We start from the raw sequence: 13,832 nt of genomic DNA, 5'->3' as shown, positions 1-13,832 counted from the left end.
AAAAGCTAATATGTGGTATAGTTGCAGATAGGTAGCCAGCAGTTGTTTTGGTTTTATATGGTTCTCAACCTCCAGGCGGTGGCTGGAGATCTCCCAGAATTGCAACTGATCTCCAGGCCACAGAGAGCAGTTCCTCTGGAGAAAATGACTGCTTTGGAGGTAGATTCTATGGCATTATACACTGTTGAGCCCCCTCCCCTCCCCCAAACCCGCCGTCTCCAGCCTCTACCCCAAAATCTCCAGGAATTTCCCAACCTGGAGCTGGCAACCTCAGCACTGAAGTTCACAAACAGGGCTGCTGCCCCAACGGGTTCGCCTAAACACGCATCCCACAAAAACACCGCAAAACTCGAGATTTGGGCAAATTCTTCTCACGCTGCCGCTTTAAGAGGAGGAGCCTCCTCCGCCAGTTGCATTCGCGGAAGTCGCCGAGATTGGAATGCTGCGTATCGTTTTGGTTCTCCCGTCGCGTTCTACGGGATAATTACAGCACCCCTCGGAAGACCACGTGGAGTTCTGGCACCTTGACCGGGAGAGCGGCAGTGTAGGAGCGATCCATCGTTGTAAACGTAGAGCCGGATTGCTCTTTTAGTTACTTGGTGCGACGAGTGCGATGCCGGTGAACGATGAATGAATGACTCGGATTCCGAAAAGCACTTGGGGGCCGGAGAACGAAGCCAAAAAGGAAACGAGCTTGTGATCAGCGGAGTCCGAGCAAGCCCGGGGCAACGCGGGTTACCGTAAGCAACGGGGCGAATGAGGTGGCCGGCGAGCTTCTTTCGGTTCAGAGAAGATTGATGAGCTTCACGTCGTTAATCCTGCTAGGAATCAGGCCTGCTGGCTCTAGCTAGGGCGCCCTGATGGATGAAGAACCGAATAGTGCAGTGTATAAGAACCTGGTGTGGATTGTTTCCGGTGGGTAGCCGAGTTGGTCTGCAGTCGAAGAGCAGGATCTGGGGCCAGTAGAGACCAACTAGATTTCCGAGAGTCAAAGCTGAGGAAAGTTCATAACTTGGGGTTCTAGTTGACCTTTAAGGTGTTTTGGAAATTTGGGTTGTGTGATGTGTAAATGCAGGTTTTGGTAGGGGCATGTTCAGAGAGCGGGGGTGGGGGGCTGGCCTTGAATTGCACTGTTGCAACTTTTACTTGCTCCATATTAACTGTCTGTTCTTCATCTGCTTTTTGCTCCAGAGTTCATCCCCAGATGTTTTCCTTAGAGAGGAGTTCAGTCGGTGCCGGTGCCTCCTCTTTTGATATTTCCAGTCCAGATGACTTGCTGCCAGTTCGCTGCCCGGATTTTCCTTTTGAATGTCAGAATTCTCCACTTGAGGAAGCTGTCAATTTTAGGAAGAGAAACTTGGAGCCGGGAGCCTATCAGGTTCCTGTTTCGCCGGGTACACGGCTGGTTCCCTTCCAAAGCCTTGCCAAAGATCACTTTAGCATCCTGGGGGATTGGAGGGTTGTTTGGGGGTGTGAGATGTGAAGGTGTACCCAGTGAACGAAACTGTATAAAACTGGATGTACACATTAAGGATGGTGGACCTTCAAGTAGTTTCTCCCGGCGTATTGTGGTAGCCGTTTCCCTTGCCATTCGAATCTGTGTTCTTTTGCTGAAGTTCGGCCCTTTGCTTTGGCTTTACCCCGTCACCTATCTGTCTTCTGGTTTTGCATCCTTCTGGTTCCATCTTCTGCTAAAGGCTACAGAATCTGCTGGCCCTACTTACATTAAGCTGGGCCAGTGGGCAAGCACAAGGCGAGACCTCTTCTCGGAGGAGTTCTGCACCAAGTTCTCCAAACTCCATATCAAGGTGGACCCTCATCCTTGGAACTACACCCAGTGTTCTTTGTACGAAGCATTTGGGGAAAGGTGGGGACAGATCTTCCGGTTTGAAAGCCAGGAGCCTATTGGTTCTGGCTGTGTTGCCCAGGTATATAAAGCGTATGTGGACAGCTCTGCCCTTGAAGAGCCACTACTTAAAAATCTCTCAAAGAATTCAGCACTGGATTCTGCTTTGGAAGCCTGGCAGGTGCATGGGCTCCGAGGTCTCTTTGGTTGGCTTTGGAAGAAAAAACACGAGAGGGCTTCCGAAGCAGATGGTGCCCATTATTTACTTCATGAAGATGACCACCATGGAAGCGATAATCGGAGTAAACGTTCTCCCGAGCAAATGTCCAGATATCCCAGCAATCCTTTACATTCCCCCCCAAAGAACCTGTTTGTTCCAGTAGCCATTAAAGTAAGTAATAGCTGCAATCCAGTGCATGCTTATAATCGTTTAAGAGAGCCAGTGTTGCGTAGTGGTTAGAGTGTTAGTCTGTGATCCGGGAGACCCAGGTTTGAATCTCCCACTCTGACACGGAAGTTTGTTGAGTGACTGTGGGCCAGTGACACACACTCAGACTAACCTACCTCACAGGGTTGTAAGCCACTTTGGGTCCCCACTGGAGAGAAAAGCAGGGTACAAATGGGAAAAAATGGACATCCTATTGAATGTAGTTGGTCTTATGTCTGAGTAAAGATTTGTAGGCTATGAGCAAATCTTATAACTATATATTTTTAAAATTATTTTTACCGTGCTCCAACCTCCAAGAAACTTAAGATGATGTACATTGTTCCCCTCCCCTATTTTATCCTCACAACAACTTAGTCTGAGAGAGGCTGTTCTAAAGACAACCGGTGAGTTTTGTGGCACGGTCCTTGCTGGTCATATTTTGACCCTCTAGCCATTATACAACACTAATTGTAATGAGAGCCAGTCTGGTGTAGTGGTTAAGAGCGGCAGGACTCTTTAAAAAATCTGGAGAACTGGGTTTGATTCCCCACTCCTCTGCTTGAAGCCAGCTGGGTGACCTCGGGTCAGTCAAAGCTTCTTGGAGCTCTCAGCCCCACCCACCTCACAGGGTGATTGTTGTGAGGATAATAATACTACACTTTCTAGATCGCTCTGAGTGGGCGTTAAGTTGTCCTGAAGGGTGTGCATTTTTGCAGATCCTGCCCACACCAGCACCCTTTTTTAAAACTTAGTCTCTATGGGCACTGTTCCCCTCTTCCACCAGAGAGCTTTCTAATTGGCAATAGCTAGATCACTATAATCCTACAACATTATGATAATCTTTTGCAACCAATCCCAGCTTTTGATTTTTAAAAAAGCATGTTGCCTTTTCTTTGCAGATTTATAAAGGGAAAGGTATTGGCTGCACATTTCTCTTTATAACTCCCCAACAAAAAGGGCTAGAGACTTACAGTGCCGTTCTAAGCAGAGTTACTCCAGTCTTAGCCCATTGAATAACTTTGCTTAGGAGTATTTGAAAAATGCAAGCTGGGAGGTAATGTATTGTTGCAATAGATTGTTGTAACACTATAGCAATCTGTATATTACTGATACTTGAAAAAGTTAAAGAAGCCCTTTGGGAAAGGGGAAATAATAGTCATGGTGGCTGAAGCAAAGAAAGTGCAGGGAAAGTGTAGACAATTGTGACTTTTATGTGATGACTTCCTTGTGGATACTTTACTAGTATGTATTTGGTGTCTAAAGAATCGATCTGTCTTCATGTGTTCCTTGCCTAGGTGCTGCATCCTGGATTAGTTCATCAGGTTGAAATGGACCTGTTTCTGATGAAAATAGGTAGCCGATTCATTGAGCTTTTTCCTGGACTCAAGTGGCTCAGTCCAACTGAGATCGTGGAGGAGTTTGGAAAACTCATGACTCAGCAGGTGGGAAGGAGTTTTGCACGGATTGGGAGTTGCTTCTCTTTTGATCTTATGCAATTTGGCTTTTGTTCACTCAGTCTCTGAAATCAAGACAGCCAAATTCCAGAGCCTCAGGTCGCTGAACTGCTTTCAGGGTGGCATAGACCATGCTGCTGTATTGAGTTGAATATTTATAGTGCTTTCCCATGACTTTTTCAGTGGGTGAGCCAAATTAAAATATTTAAAACCATAATACTTAACAATAATAAGTAGTAGCATAAGAAGTATTAGACCGTAACAGATTTTAAATAAATTTCTTGTCGGCATTAAAGCAGCCCTCAAATACATCTCATGTAACACAACACAGACAAAATGACTGAATCCTGGACCTAAGTAAACTGATGAAGTAGTTTAAGGGGGGAAATGGGCTGGATAAAAATTCTAGTTTTAACTTGTTCATGTGTTTATGACTGGTTTAATGTACATCGTTGGATCCTGTGTGTTTATTATAGTAGGTTCAGGGCCGGTGCCACCATTGAGGCAGTGAGGTGGGCGTTGCGGGGCCGGAGGGGGTGCCGGGGCGGAGGCACATGCCACAAAGCTGGCGTGCCTGCCCCATGCCGCTGCCACACGCCCCCAGCCGGGGGCAGCAGCCGCGGGCCGAGCATGGCAGGTGGCCAGGGCGATGTGCAGAGCGCAGGCAGCCTCCTCGCACCGCCCCAGCCACCCGCCAGCCAATGGCCCTGGCTTTGCTGTGTGATGATGTCATCACATGATGATGTCATCACGCAGTCCAGGGGTGCGCATGCGCACACAGGTGGGTGGCCACAGGCGCCAGAAATCCTGGCGCCGGCGGTGGGTAGGTTACAATAGTGTTTTTCCCCTGAGATGCACTTTTTTTTATCTCCAAGGAGTTAACAAACTAATGGGGTTGAATGCTAAAGAAAGGCCAAAATGAATTTAAATGGTAACTTACTGAAAGAAATATTAACAGGTGATTGAGGAGTATATCTTAGTCTATTTCTCCACCTTCAGAAACAATGATAGAGAAGCAAAAGATTTTAAAGGATGTTTAAAACATGCAAACAGTCCTCCAGGGCTCTAGCAAAAAAAAACAGAAAACTAATCCTCCTATCATTCTTTATTCCATAAATTGAAGATCCCAATTTTATCTTTCCCAGTTTCCTTCACAACATGCAGTACATAGTGTCACATTAAAAGATAAAACACATCAAGACCTAATTACCCAGTCCCCAATTCGTATCATTCATTCACTAGATTGATAGATTGCCTTTCAGCCAGTATATTTAAGGGCAGCACTACGTATATGTGACACGTAATTCTCTGATTATTTTCTTGAAGCTTTTTAAATGTAGCTGGCACAAGGGTTGCAGTTTATAGGGGCAGACTGCCTGGTACAATCCCCTCACCTTTTTTGGGGGGCTAATAATCACTGACCTCAAGCTATTTTGCATGTTTTGGGGAGAACTCATGGCTACTCACAAACTTCCATGGTTGCAGTGTGTATGAAACAAACACACCCAATTTCAGGGGAAACGAGTTCTACCCTCATAGACAAGATACAACAAGCATGGAGATGAAAAAGGCAAGCAAATTGGGATACCAGTTCTTACATAATGTTTCATATTATCAGGTATCATGGGGTAGAAAGAGTCAAATTAAGGTTGCTGGCAACGTGGAGAAACTATGCCCTGTCCCTTTAACAGAGGATTAATAGGCTCCTATTTACCAGGTGATGTTATTTACCAGCATGCCACGAAAAGATTCAGTTGCGCGTTTCCCCACAGGCCTCTGTTAAAGGGACCCAATATCTTCTCCCAGGCCTGTACGCAACCCTAAGTCTAGTAATAGTTGGTCCCAACACAGAAGGACTTGCTTTCTCACCTCCGTCTCTGATACCAGTAAGTAGAATGGTTGCTGATAGGATCTACTCTGGGCGGGGGGGATTCAAACAGTGGTTGGTTCTCCTCTCCCTCTGTACAGTGACTTTCCACTAACAGTCATGTGCTAAATGAAGAGGTACTGCAAAGTAGCATGGGTTGTGTGAGTTGAGAGCTCGGTCCAGGTGGCCTGGAATAAAACGGCCCTGCTCCTTTAACAGAGGCTTAATGTGTGGAAGAGGACTGGTGAAGCTTGTTACGCATGCAGTGTGCTGTCCTCATGCTACAGCTTTCTGTACCTTAATCCAATTCTGAATGATTGCTGTAATGCTGCTATAGTGCAATATTCCAACAATGGGTAGATGCTATCTATGTTCATCCTTTGTTCAGCTAGTATGTGAGTGTGTCCTTGGAGGGAATATAAAACACCAGATGGGAACAGGCACCTGTATTCTCACTGAAATTCCAAATGCTGTCCAGGGATGATTATTATAAAAGTTAACGGTGCCTTAGTCTGGTCTATTTAGCCTGCATTTCAGTTTTTCCTTCCAACTTGCTCTTTAGATTGATCTGCGCTTTGAAGCAAGAAACCTGGAGCGTTTCCACCTGAATTTCCAAGATGTGGATTCTGTGAAGTTCCCCGTTCCGCTTCGCCCTTTTGTAACAAGAAACATCCTAGTGGAGACGTTTGAGGTGCGAACGTTGCTGTAGAGTAGGCCAACGTCTGCATTCTCTAGAATCTTTCTGTTCTCCAGTTAGTGGCCAGAGTGAAGAAAGTGTATTTGACTGAATACTCTAACCCTTTTGCATTTATTTATATTCTGATGTGCTTCTTTCTTAAGTTCTTTGGGGAACTTAAGGTGGGTGAACGAAAGTATTCCCAGACACTGGCCTGCTTAGTTTTTGTAAGGTGGCTGCATCCTGTGCCTTCCAATCTTATTCTGGGTCTGTGAGATGTCAGCCTTTACCTAGATGGCTCAGGCTAGCATCTTGGAAGCCAAGTTAGTACTTGGATGGGAAACCACCAAGGGATCCTGGGTTTCTACACAGAGGCGTGCAGTGCAAAACCACTTCTGCTCATCTTTTGCCTTGAAAACTTGATAAGGGGTTGCTGTAAGTTGGCTGCAGCTTGACAACACTTTACATGCACGTGAGAAGTCAAGCTCTGTAATACAGTTGTTTCTACAAAGTAGAGGTTTCCCCCTTGAATAGTTTAGGAATATATTTATTGACCACCTTTCAGACATTGTCTCAAAGTGACTCAAATCAACCAAGAGATACAGGGCTTTGCCCTGAGGATTACAGACTGAACAGACCCTACGAGGGAAAGGGGCATGGAGGGAAAAGACATAGGAGGGAGATGAGTTTGACCATATTGGACAGAAGAAATCATTTACATCCACTTGGGGATAGGCAGGTCTTTCCTTTCTTGTATCAATGGGTGATGCAGCCCGTAGATACAACAGCAACCAGAATGTCTGTCTTCTTACTTCTGCTGTCTTTGAGGAACTGGCTATGGACCAGATTGTTCTGTACAGCAGGGAAGCAATTATCTGACCAATGGCTAGGCAAGGCTTGTCTTCAGAAAAGTTTCAGGCAAGCCCATAGCAAGACATTGTATCGGGTAAAGTAAGGGCACAGCAGGGGGGCCCATCAAAAGTCAATTTGCTTACAGCAAAAGCTGAAATAATAGCCCAGTGTACATAATAAATTCAGTAAATGGAATTGAATTTTGCAGGTTCCCATCTAGGCCTGGATTCTAGGATGACCTCTGATACTTGCATATCTAGGCCCTTTTATCTTTCCAAAGTACTGTTGTTCACTAGGCATTTTTTACACTCTCCCAAATGTAAAACCACAGCTTCATTAATCTTAGTGGCAATGTTTCATCTAGCTGTTGTGGAAGGTAACTCAGACTGCAGTTCTAGGTGTACTTGTTAGTAAATCTCTTGGAATCCAGTGTGAATTACATGCATAAGATTGGGCCGTGAGAGACTTTTAAACAGAGAAATAGCAGTAACGTAGAAGTGGAAAGGTATGATCTTAAAAACCCTGAATCCGGTGTGGCCCATGTGGTGTCCACCCAGGTGTGCTGTTTACAGCACCCCTGTTGCTTTCCAAAGGAAATATATGTTCCTTACGTATCAGGACGGATTTACATGTGGCCTCCCTGTTTCCACTTTGTCTCTAAAAGGAAAGCAAACCAGTATCTCAGTATCTGCACGCCAACATCAAAATGGCACTGCGGCAGAAGTTAGCCAAGATGGGTATGGGCATGCTCCTAAAGATGGTAAGAGACTTATTTCTGCAGTCAATTCAATTTGCTTATCCGCAAGGAAGCTAGAAATTTGCTTCACACAGTTCCAGTTTCTTCTACCTGAAAACCCCTAATTACATAATTGGAATGAATGACACAATGCTCTTGACTTAGATATTATATTTTGATCCTGGAATTTTAGCACTGCCAAGTTAACAAGCTAATAGAAAGTACAAGTGGGGGATTCACAAGGACTTGCAGGGGGTATCTCATCCCCCCCCCACTATCCACTCTTTTCTTTCCCACCCATCAGCCAACTTACCTGTCTTCAGCAATCCTCCTTTTCTTCAGAGGGCAACTTGTACCCAGGTGACTATGGCCCAGTTGCATGGTGCCAACCCTCAGGCCAGGCCCAGTTGTGTGGTGAGGAGCTCACAAGAACTTGTAAGGAAGGGACCTCATTTTCTCCTATATCCCCCCTCTCCATGCTCTTTCCTTCCTCCTGGCAGCCCCCGTATCCTCACCTTTTTCCAGCTTCTTTCTCTCCTTCCCACCCGCCAACAATCCCACCTTTTGTTTGTTCCCCATCTTCATGTATGTTTATCATTTACACCCCATCATTCTCCACAATGGGGACTGAAAGCAAGTTACATCATTCTCCTCTCTATTTATCCTCACCACAACCCTGTGGGGTAGGTTAGACTGAGAATATGTAACTGGCCCAAGGTCACCCACTGAGTTTCCACAGCAGAGTGGTGATTCGAACCTGGGTCTTCCAGATCCTGTTCTGAAACTCTTACTACACAACACTGGCTTTTGTAGGTGTTGAACAGTAGCAAGCACCCAGGACTGGGTGAGTCACCCTGTGATTGCTGCTGATCTTGGCTCTGGTGAGTCCTCCCTCAAATGCCAAAACAGCCCTGGAAAGGGTTTGCTCCCTCCTGTGCTTTTTACTGACAGAAATGAAAGCTTGAAGACTGGTAATACTCTTGCAGACTGTTGCCTAGTAACCTCCACAATAACCACTGAAAGGGTGTTCGTTTCTTAAAGCTGCAGCTGATGCTTTTATTATTTGGGGAGCTTTAGCTCCCCCCCCCCATATATTTTTTTAAGATTTCAGATTTTTTTGTGAACCTGGGGTTTTTCCAGGTGTGTAGAAAAATTAGTCTTTTCTATTCCTGGCTCCAATCTCTAGATTTAATTATCCACAGATTTGGCCATGTTGAGAATCACATATATTGTTGTCAAGAAGAGATGAGTTATTAGGCTTTTTAAAAAAGGTCTTTGGATAGGGTGCAGCCGGCTGCAAGAATTCCAGCCCAGAGCCACTGAATGATCAATCCAGATTTTCTCTGGTCTTTGATAGTACACATTATTTTAAATGTATATGTATTGGACATAAATGAATATCTCTAATGTGTATGTTTTCAAATAAGCATTATTTTACATGTCTGAACTAAATATAGCATGACTCAGAATTCATCAACTTAATATGCTCAGCCTCATGCAGAAAGAGGGGTTCTCTTCTGCATTGGCCATTCCACTTAACAGCTGAGTCACTCGACTTTAGAAGCTGTGAAGCTGCGTTTTTTTAATGTTGCGATTCTCAATCCTTCAGGTGTTTGTTGATAACTTTGTCCATGCTGACCTGCACCCAGGGAATATTCTAGTCCAGGGGGCAGAAGGCTTTCGTGATAACCTTGAGGCCCGAACTACCATGGTGGACCTGTTTGACACACTGATTGTGGAAGTGCAACCTGCACACTCCCCACTCCGACTGGTGCTTCTGGATGCAGGAATCATTGCAGAATTGCAGAGTCGTGACCTTGAGAACTTCCGGGCTGTCTTTACAGCTGTGGTACTAGGACAGGTGAGACCCTAGAGGGAAAAAACCACACAGTACTATAATGACATATATACTGGATTATGGGTCCATTGGCTTATCCCCTGATGTGTCATGTGTTTTGGTCTCTTGGCTTTGACCATTGACTTCTCTTGAATTGCTCCTTGGGATCACCGTTTGCCTCACTTCCTTCAGGTTTTCCCCTGTTGGTCATCCATTACCCACTGGTATTTTTGCTGTTCCCTTCCATCACTTTCTGCTCTTCCCTTCCAGGCCCCAATGTAAAGTTACCATTCTCCAATCAGAAACTAGGCTACTGTTTCTTTAAGAGATCTTAGAAAGAACCCACAGGAGCAGCTTTTGCAATCGAAAGGGTAAAGTGATGAGAAAATGTCAGTGTCGCTGGGGCATCCTTGGTGTCCACCATGACATGCGAAGCTGCTGTGGGCCAGTGCAAAAGTAATGGCTCCAATTTCTTAACCAAAGTTAAGTCATCAAGAGCAGGCCATAGGCTTGCATGCTCCAGCTTTCTTTCTGTCTCTGTCCAGCGTGAGTTCCCCTGATCCCTTTGGTTGATTGCCTAAACAGCTGAGTGTTGCAGTTGGCCAGTGCTAACCATGGTTAATACTTACCAGCGTTGTCCTCTTATATAGAGTTTGAAGCAGGTTTGCAAAACCTTGGTTATGAGAGAATTTTGGTTAGCATTAACCATTCTTAGCAAGCATAATATTAAATCATAGCAAAGGCAAATAAGGGGGAGATTCATGCTGGAGCAGGGGTGGGGAGAGCTTGGGGCTGGCTTTCAGTCTCTGATCTGTGGCAAGGAGATCAGGAGTCATGTCTACACCATGCTTTTGGCATCCAGGCTCATTCTGACCTGTGGCCTCATGGCTGTGTAGTTGAGGGAAGTGGGAGATGGGGGTTCACTGGGTATAGAAGTAGAAGAAATCTGAATCCATGGCAGGCATCACCTGGGGGAGTTTTGCTCAGAAAGGGGTGGTGCCCAAGCTTAGTTCATCTTCCTCTTGGTCTGATCTACAGGGGGAGAGAGTGGCAGAGTTAATCCTTCATCACTCCCGAGCTAACCAGTGCAAGGATGTGGAGAGATTCAAAGCTGAAATGGCAGAGCTGGTGATGAAGGCCAGGAATAACACCATAGCCCTGGGAAAGGTCAGTTGTCTTAGCCAAACTGTGGAGTGTTTCTACTGTAACTGAATGCATGAGTTAGGCCCCAGAATAGAGATGCTAGAAGGAGAATGTTCTAGTCCAGTACAGGCAACAGCGCCCCCCCCCCCCCAAGGCATATGGCTTCCAGTCTCTTTATCTGGTGTGATTTTATCTCTATCTTATGTAAATAAAAGGAATCTGCAGTGGAAATATGATGTCATGAATAGAGTTGAAATCTCCAGTCAAACCATGAAGCCCACTGGATAATCTTGGGCCAGTCATGTTCTCTTAACCTGCTCTACCTCGTAGGAGTGTTGTGAGGATAAAATAGCAAGGAGAGTAGAATGATGTGTGCTGCTACCCTGAGCTCTTTGGAGGAAGGGTAGGATACAAATGTAAAAATATAGGTAGTTAAAAAATACAGATAATGAAAATAATGCGGGCTGTTAGCCAAATCATGATTTTCCCATGTCCGTGCTTAAGGCTTCAGAGAAAAAGTGGGATGGTATGGAAATGCCTATCTGGGAGATACAGTAACTTGACAAATGCTCTTGGCTGTAGACCAAAATACTCAAGACACACTGAATACATTTTTTTTGCACTTAATATGTTCCCCACCCAATCCCATTGCTGAATCTTTGTTTGACACTCTAATTTGTCGCACTGAAGGTCTTCTGACCAATGGCACTTTTAACCTTTTGCATTCCAGCTCCAAGTAGCGAGCCTGCTGTCCAGTGTCTTCAGGTTACTAATGACCCACAAGGTGAGAATGTCAGTTCACAGGCTTTTTTCTTCATCTTTGTAATTGCACAAGGCCTTGAATCAGTATCACATTTTCTAATACGTGATTTCCACCACCACCACCACCCCGATCAGAATCTGGATCCTGAGCCTGTCATTTGGTGTGTGTGTGAAATAAACCTTTCCTTCCTTTTATTCTGGCTCCAAGCGGCAAACCCACGTACCTAAAATACCCGGGCGGCTGTCATCTGCCCCTGATTTTTATTATGCCCTTGAGGGTATTCCTATCCCTTTTCATGCCCGCTCTCTCCTCACTTTCTGGCATTTGGATTGTCCACTTCCTTGGCCACACAATCCTTATTCCTTTTGTACCAGTATTGTCGGTCTTGCCACTGTCTCAGGACAGAGGAAGAAGCCAGGCAGAACAGCTGAGATGCTGAGGGATGGCCACAATATGACCTGGTTGTCCGCTCCTTCCCCAGTGTCGTTGATTCCTGAAATGAACTGATCTATGTTCATCTATGTTCTCCGGCCCTCTTGCAAAATTGCCTTCCATAGGTGAAGCTGATTGTTGTTACTGTTAACAGGTCATATTCTTTAGGCATCTTCTACCTAAAACAGTATTAGCCTTTGCATTTAATAATTGCAGTCCTCTAACATTTCATATGATGCTTTCGCCTTTTTCTGTAGAAATGTACACTGCTTGAAAACAATGTGCACTTCTCTGAATCACTAACAAGCTCTCTTATTCCACCTGTCTTTGTGCTTCCAGGTGAAGCTGGAAAGTAACTTTGCCTCTGTTGTCTTTGCCATTATGGTGTTGGAAGGCCTTGGCCGCTCGCTGGACCCTGAATTGGATATCCTGAACGCAGCGAAACCGTTTCTCATCAAACCTCCAAGTTCCCTCCTGGAGTAGTAGTTAGGCTTCTCGGTGATGAGCCGCTTGTATGTGTGGTATAGAAGCTGGAAATGGTCTGAAAATGGAAGGCATTGCTGAGGCCCGTCTAGATAGGCAATATGCCGGTGCTGAAATCTTCCCCCTGGATCCAGATTTTTGGATGTAATCCTGGAGGTGATTAGCATAGCGCTTTATAAAAAAGGGTCAACCAAAACAAAGGGTCCGTTTTTTAGCTCTCTGTTATCCGTGGTAGATTGTCAGTTGGTCTAAAACCATTGGGAAACTAGAAAGTTAAAAATTCTGTTGTGGCACTCCATTTGGCTTTAATTACAAAGCAGCTATTTCTACCAACCTTAGAGAACAAGTAATGGAAATACTTTTTTTGACATATGCTGTTGATGAATGTACTTTTAACTGCAACCATTTATCTTGTGGAAGAGGGGATGTATTAATAAACTGTTTAAAATGGGAAGAAGCTTTCTGTGTGGGTGGTGCTGGGTAGATGGGGACAGCAGCAGGGCAGAGTTTCCAGGATGCTCCACATTTTAGGCTGCCTTGACAAGTGATCTTGCCTCTTCCCGAAGCGTTGCTGCAGCCTGAACCATTTCATTCACACTTCCATTGTTACATTTCCCGCATTGTTTATTTTGAATTGTGAAATGTTCTTGCCATTCAAGGTTTCCCTCGTCCCTCAACATACCTCAGGTCAGTCCGGTGTAGCAATTAAGAGTGTTGGACTGGAACCTGGGAGACATAGTTTTGAATTCCCACTCTGTCACGGAAGCTCCTTGGGTGATCTTGGACTAGCCATATATTGTCAGCCTAACCCACCTCACAGGGTTGTTGTGAGGATAAATTGGAGGAGAGGAGAATGATGTTGTACATTGCTTTGGGTCCCCATTTGGGAGAAAGATTGAGTATAAATGAAGTGAAATAAATAAAAACTAAGTCAGGTTCTCAAGTTTCTGCATGCAAGTAGTCACTGAGAATAGAAGGATTGGGTGGTGGCGGTGGTGGTTTGTGCGTCCGTGCGTGCGTGTGTGTGTGAGAGAGAGATTCTTTCTGCATGGAAGAATGGGCCCCATCTCCCTACAGCTGTGCACAGTACTTGAGGGAGGCTGCTGCTTAGGGGACAAGAATAACTGGAGTGACCAGACAGGGTCATATATCTGTACCGTAGCATCTTGGTGATGGGGTCTCAAATTTGAAGTGCCATCTTGGCCTTGGGTAACAATTTTTATACTCTCAAATATTTCCTCATAAGCCAGCTGTAGAACAACTGGTCAGCTTTTCTTTTTTACACTTAGGAATCCCAAACTGAATGGAACCCTGCA

General features: G+C 45.1%; 1 protein-coding gene across 1 annotated transcript; it reads left to right on the top strand.

Annotated features, from left to right (window-relative positions):
• Positions 1 to 457: 457 nt before the first annotated feature.
• ADCK2 (aarF domain containing kinase 2) lies at positions 458 to 13,350 on the top strand. The gene is made up of 9 exons (XM_054988944.1): positions 458 to 915; positions 1,192 to 2,237; positions 3,569 to 3,715; positions 6,157 to 6,285; positions 7,787 to 7,882; positions 9,468 to 9,719; positions 10,734 to 10,862; positions 11,569 to 11,622; positions 12,373 to 13,350. The coding sequence occupies exons 2-9, from the start codon at positions 1,269 to 1,271 to the stop codon at positions 12,514 to 12,516; spliced, it is 1,920 nt and encodes a 639-aa protein (XP_054844919.1). The 5' UTR covers positions 458 to 915; positions 1,192 to 1,268; the 3' UTR covers positions 12,517 to 13,350.
• Positions 13,351 to 13,832: the final 482 nt, after the last annotated feature.

The sequence above is a fragment of the Eublepharis macularius genome, chromosome 9 (genome assembly GCF_028583425.1).
Source record: "Eublepharis macularius isolate TG4126 chromosome 9, MPM_Emac_v1.0, whole genome shotgun sequence".
Taxonomy (NCBI): Eukaryota; Metazoa; Chordata; class Lepidosauria; order Squamata; family Eublepharidae; genus Eublepharis; species Eublepharis macularius.
This window is presented reverse-complemented; position numbering and strand designations above follow the sequence as displayed.

Bases quoted from the DNA above. Each gene is read 5' to 3' on its own strand.
- ADCK2 (XM_054988944.1), top strand. From the start codon at position 1,269: ATGACTTGCTGCCAGTTCGCTGCCCGGATTTTCCTTTTGAATGTCAGA. The intron at 3,716-6,156 runs GTGGGAAGGAGT...CTTGCTCTTTAG, and splicing joins GAAAACTCATGACTCAGCAG to ATTGATCTGCGCTTTGAAGC. The intron at 11,623-12,372 runs GTGAGAATGTCA...TTGTGCTTCCAG, and splicing joins GGTTACTAATGACCCACAAG to GTGAAGCTGGAAAGTAACTT.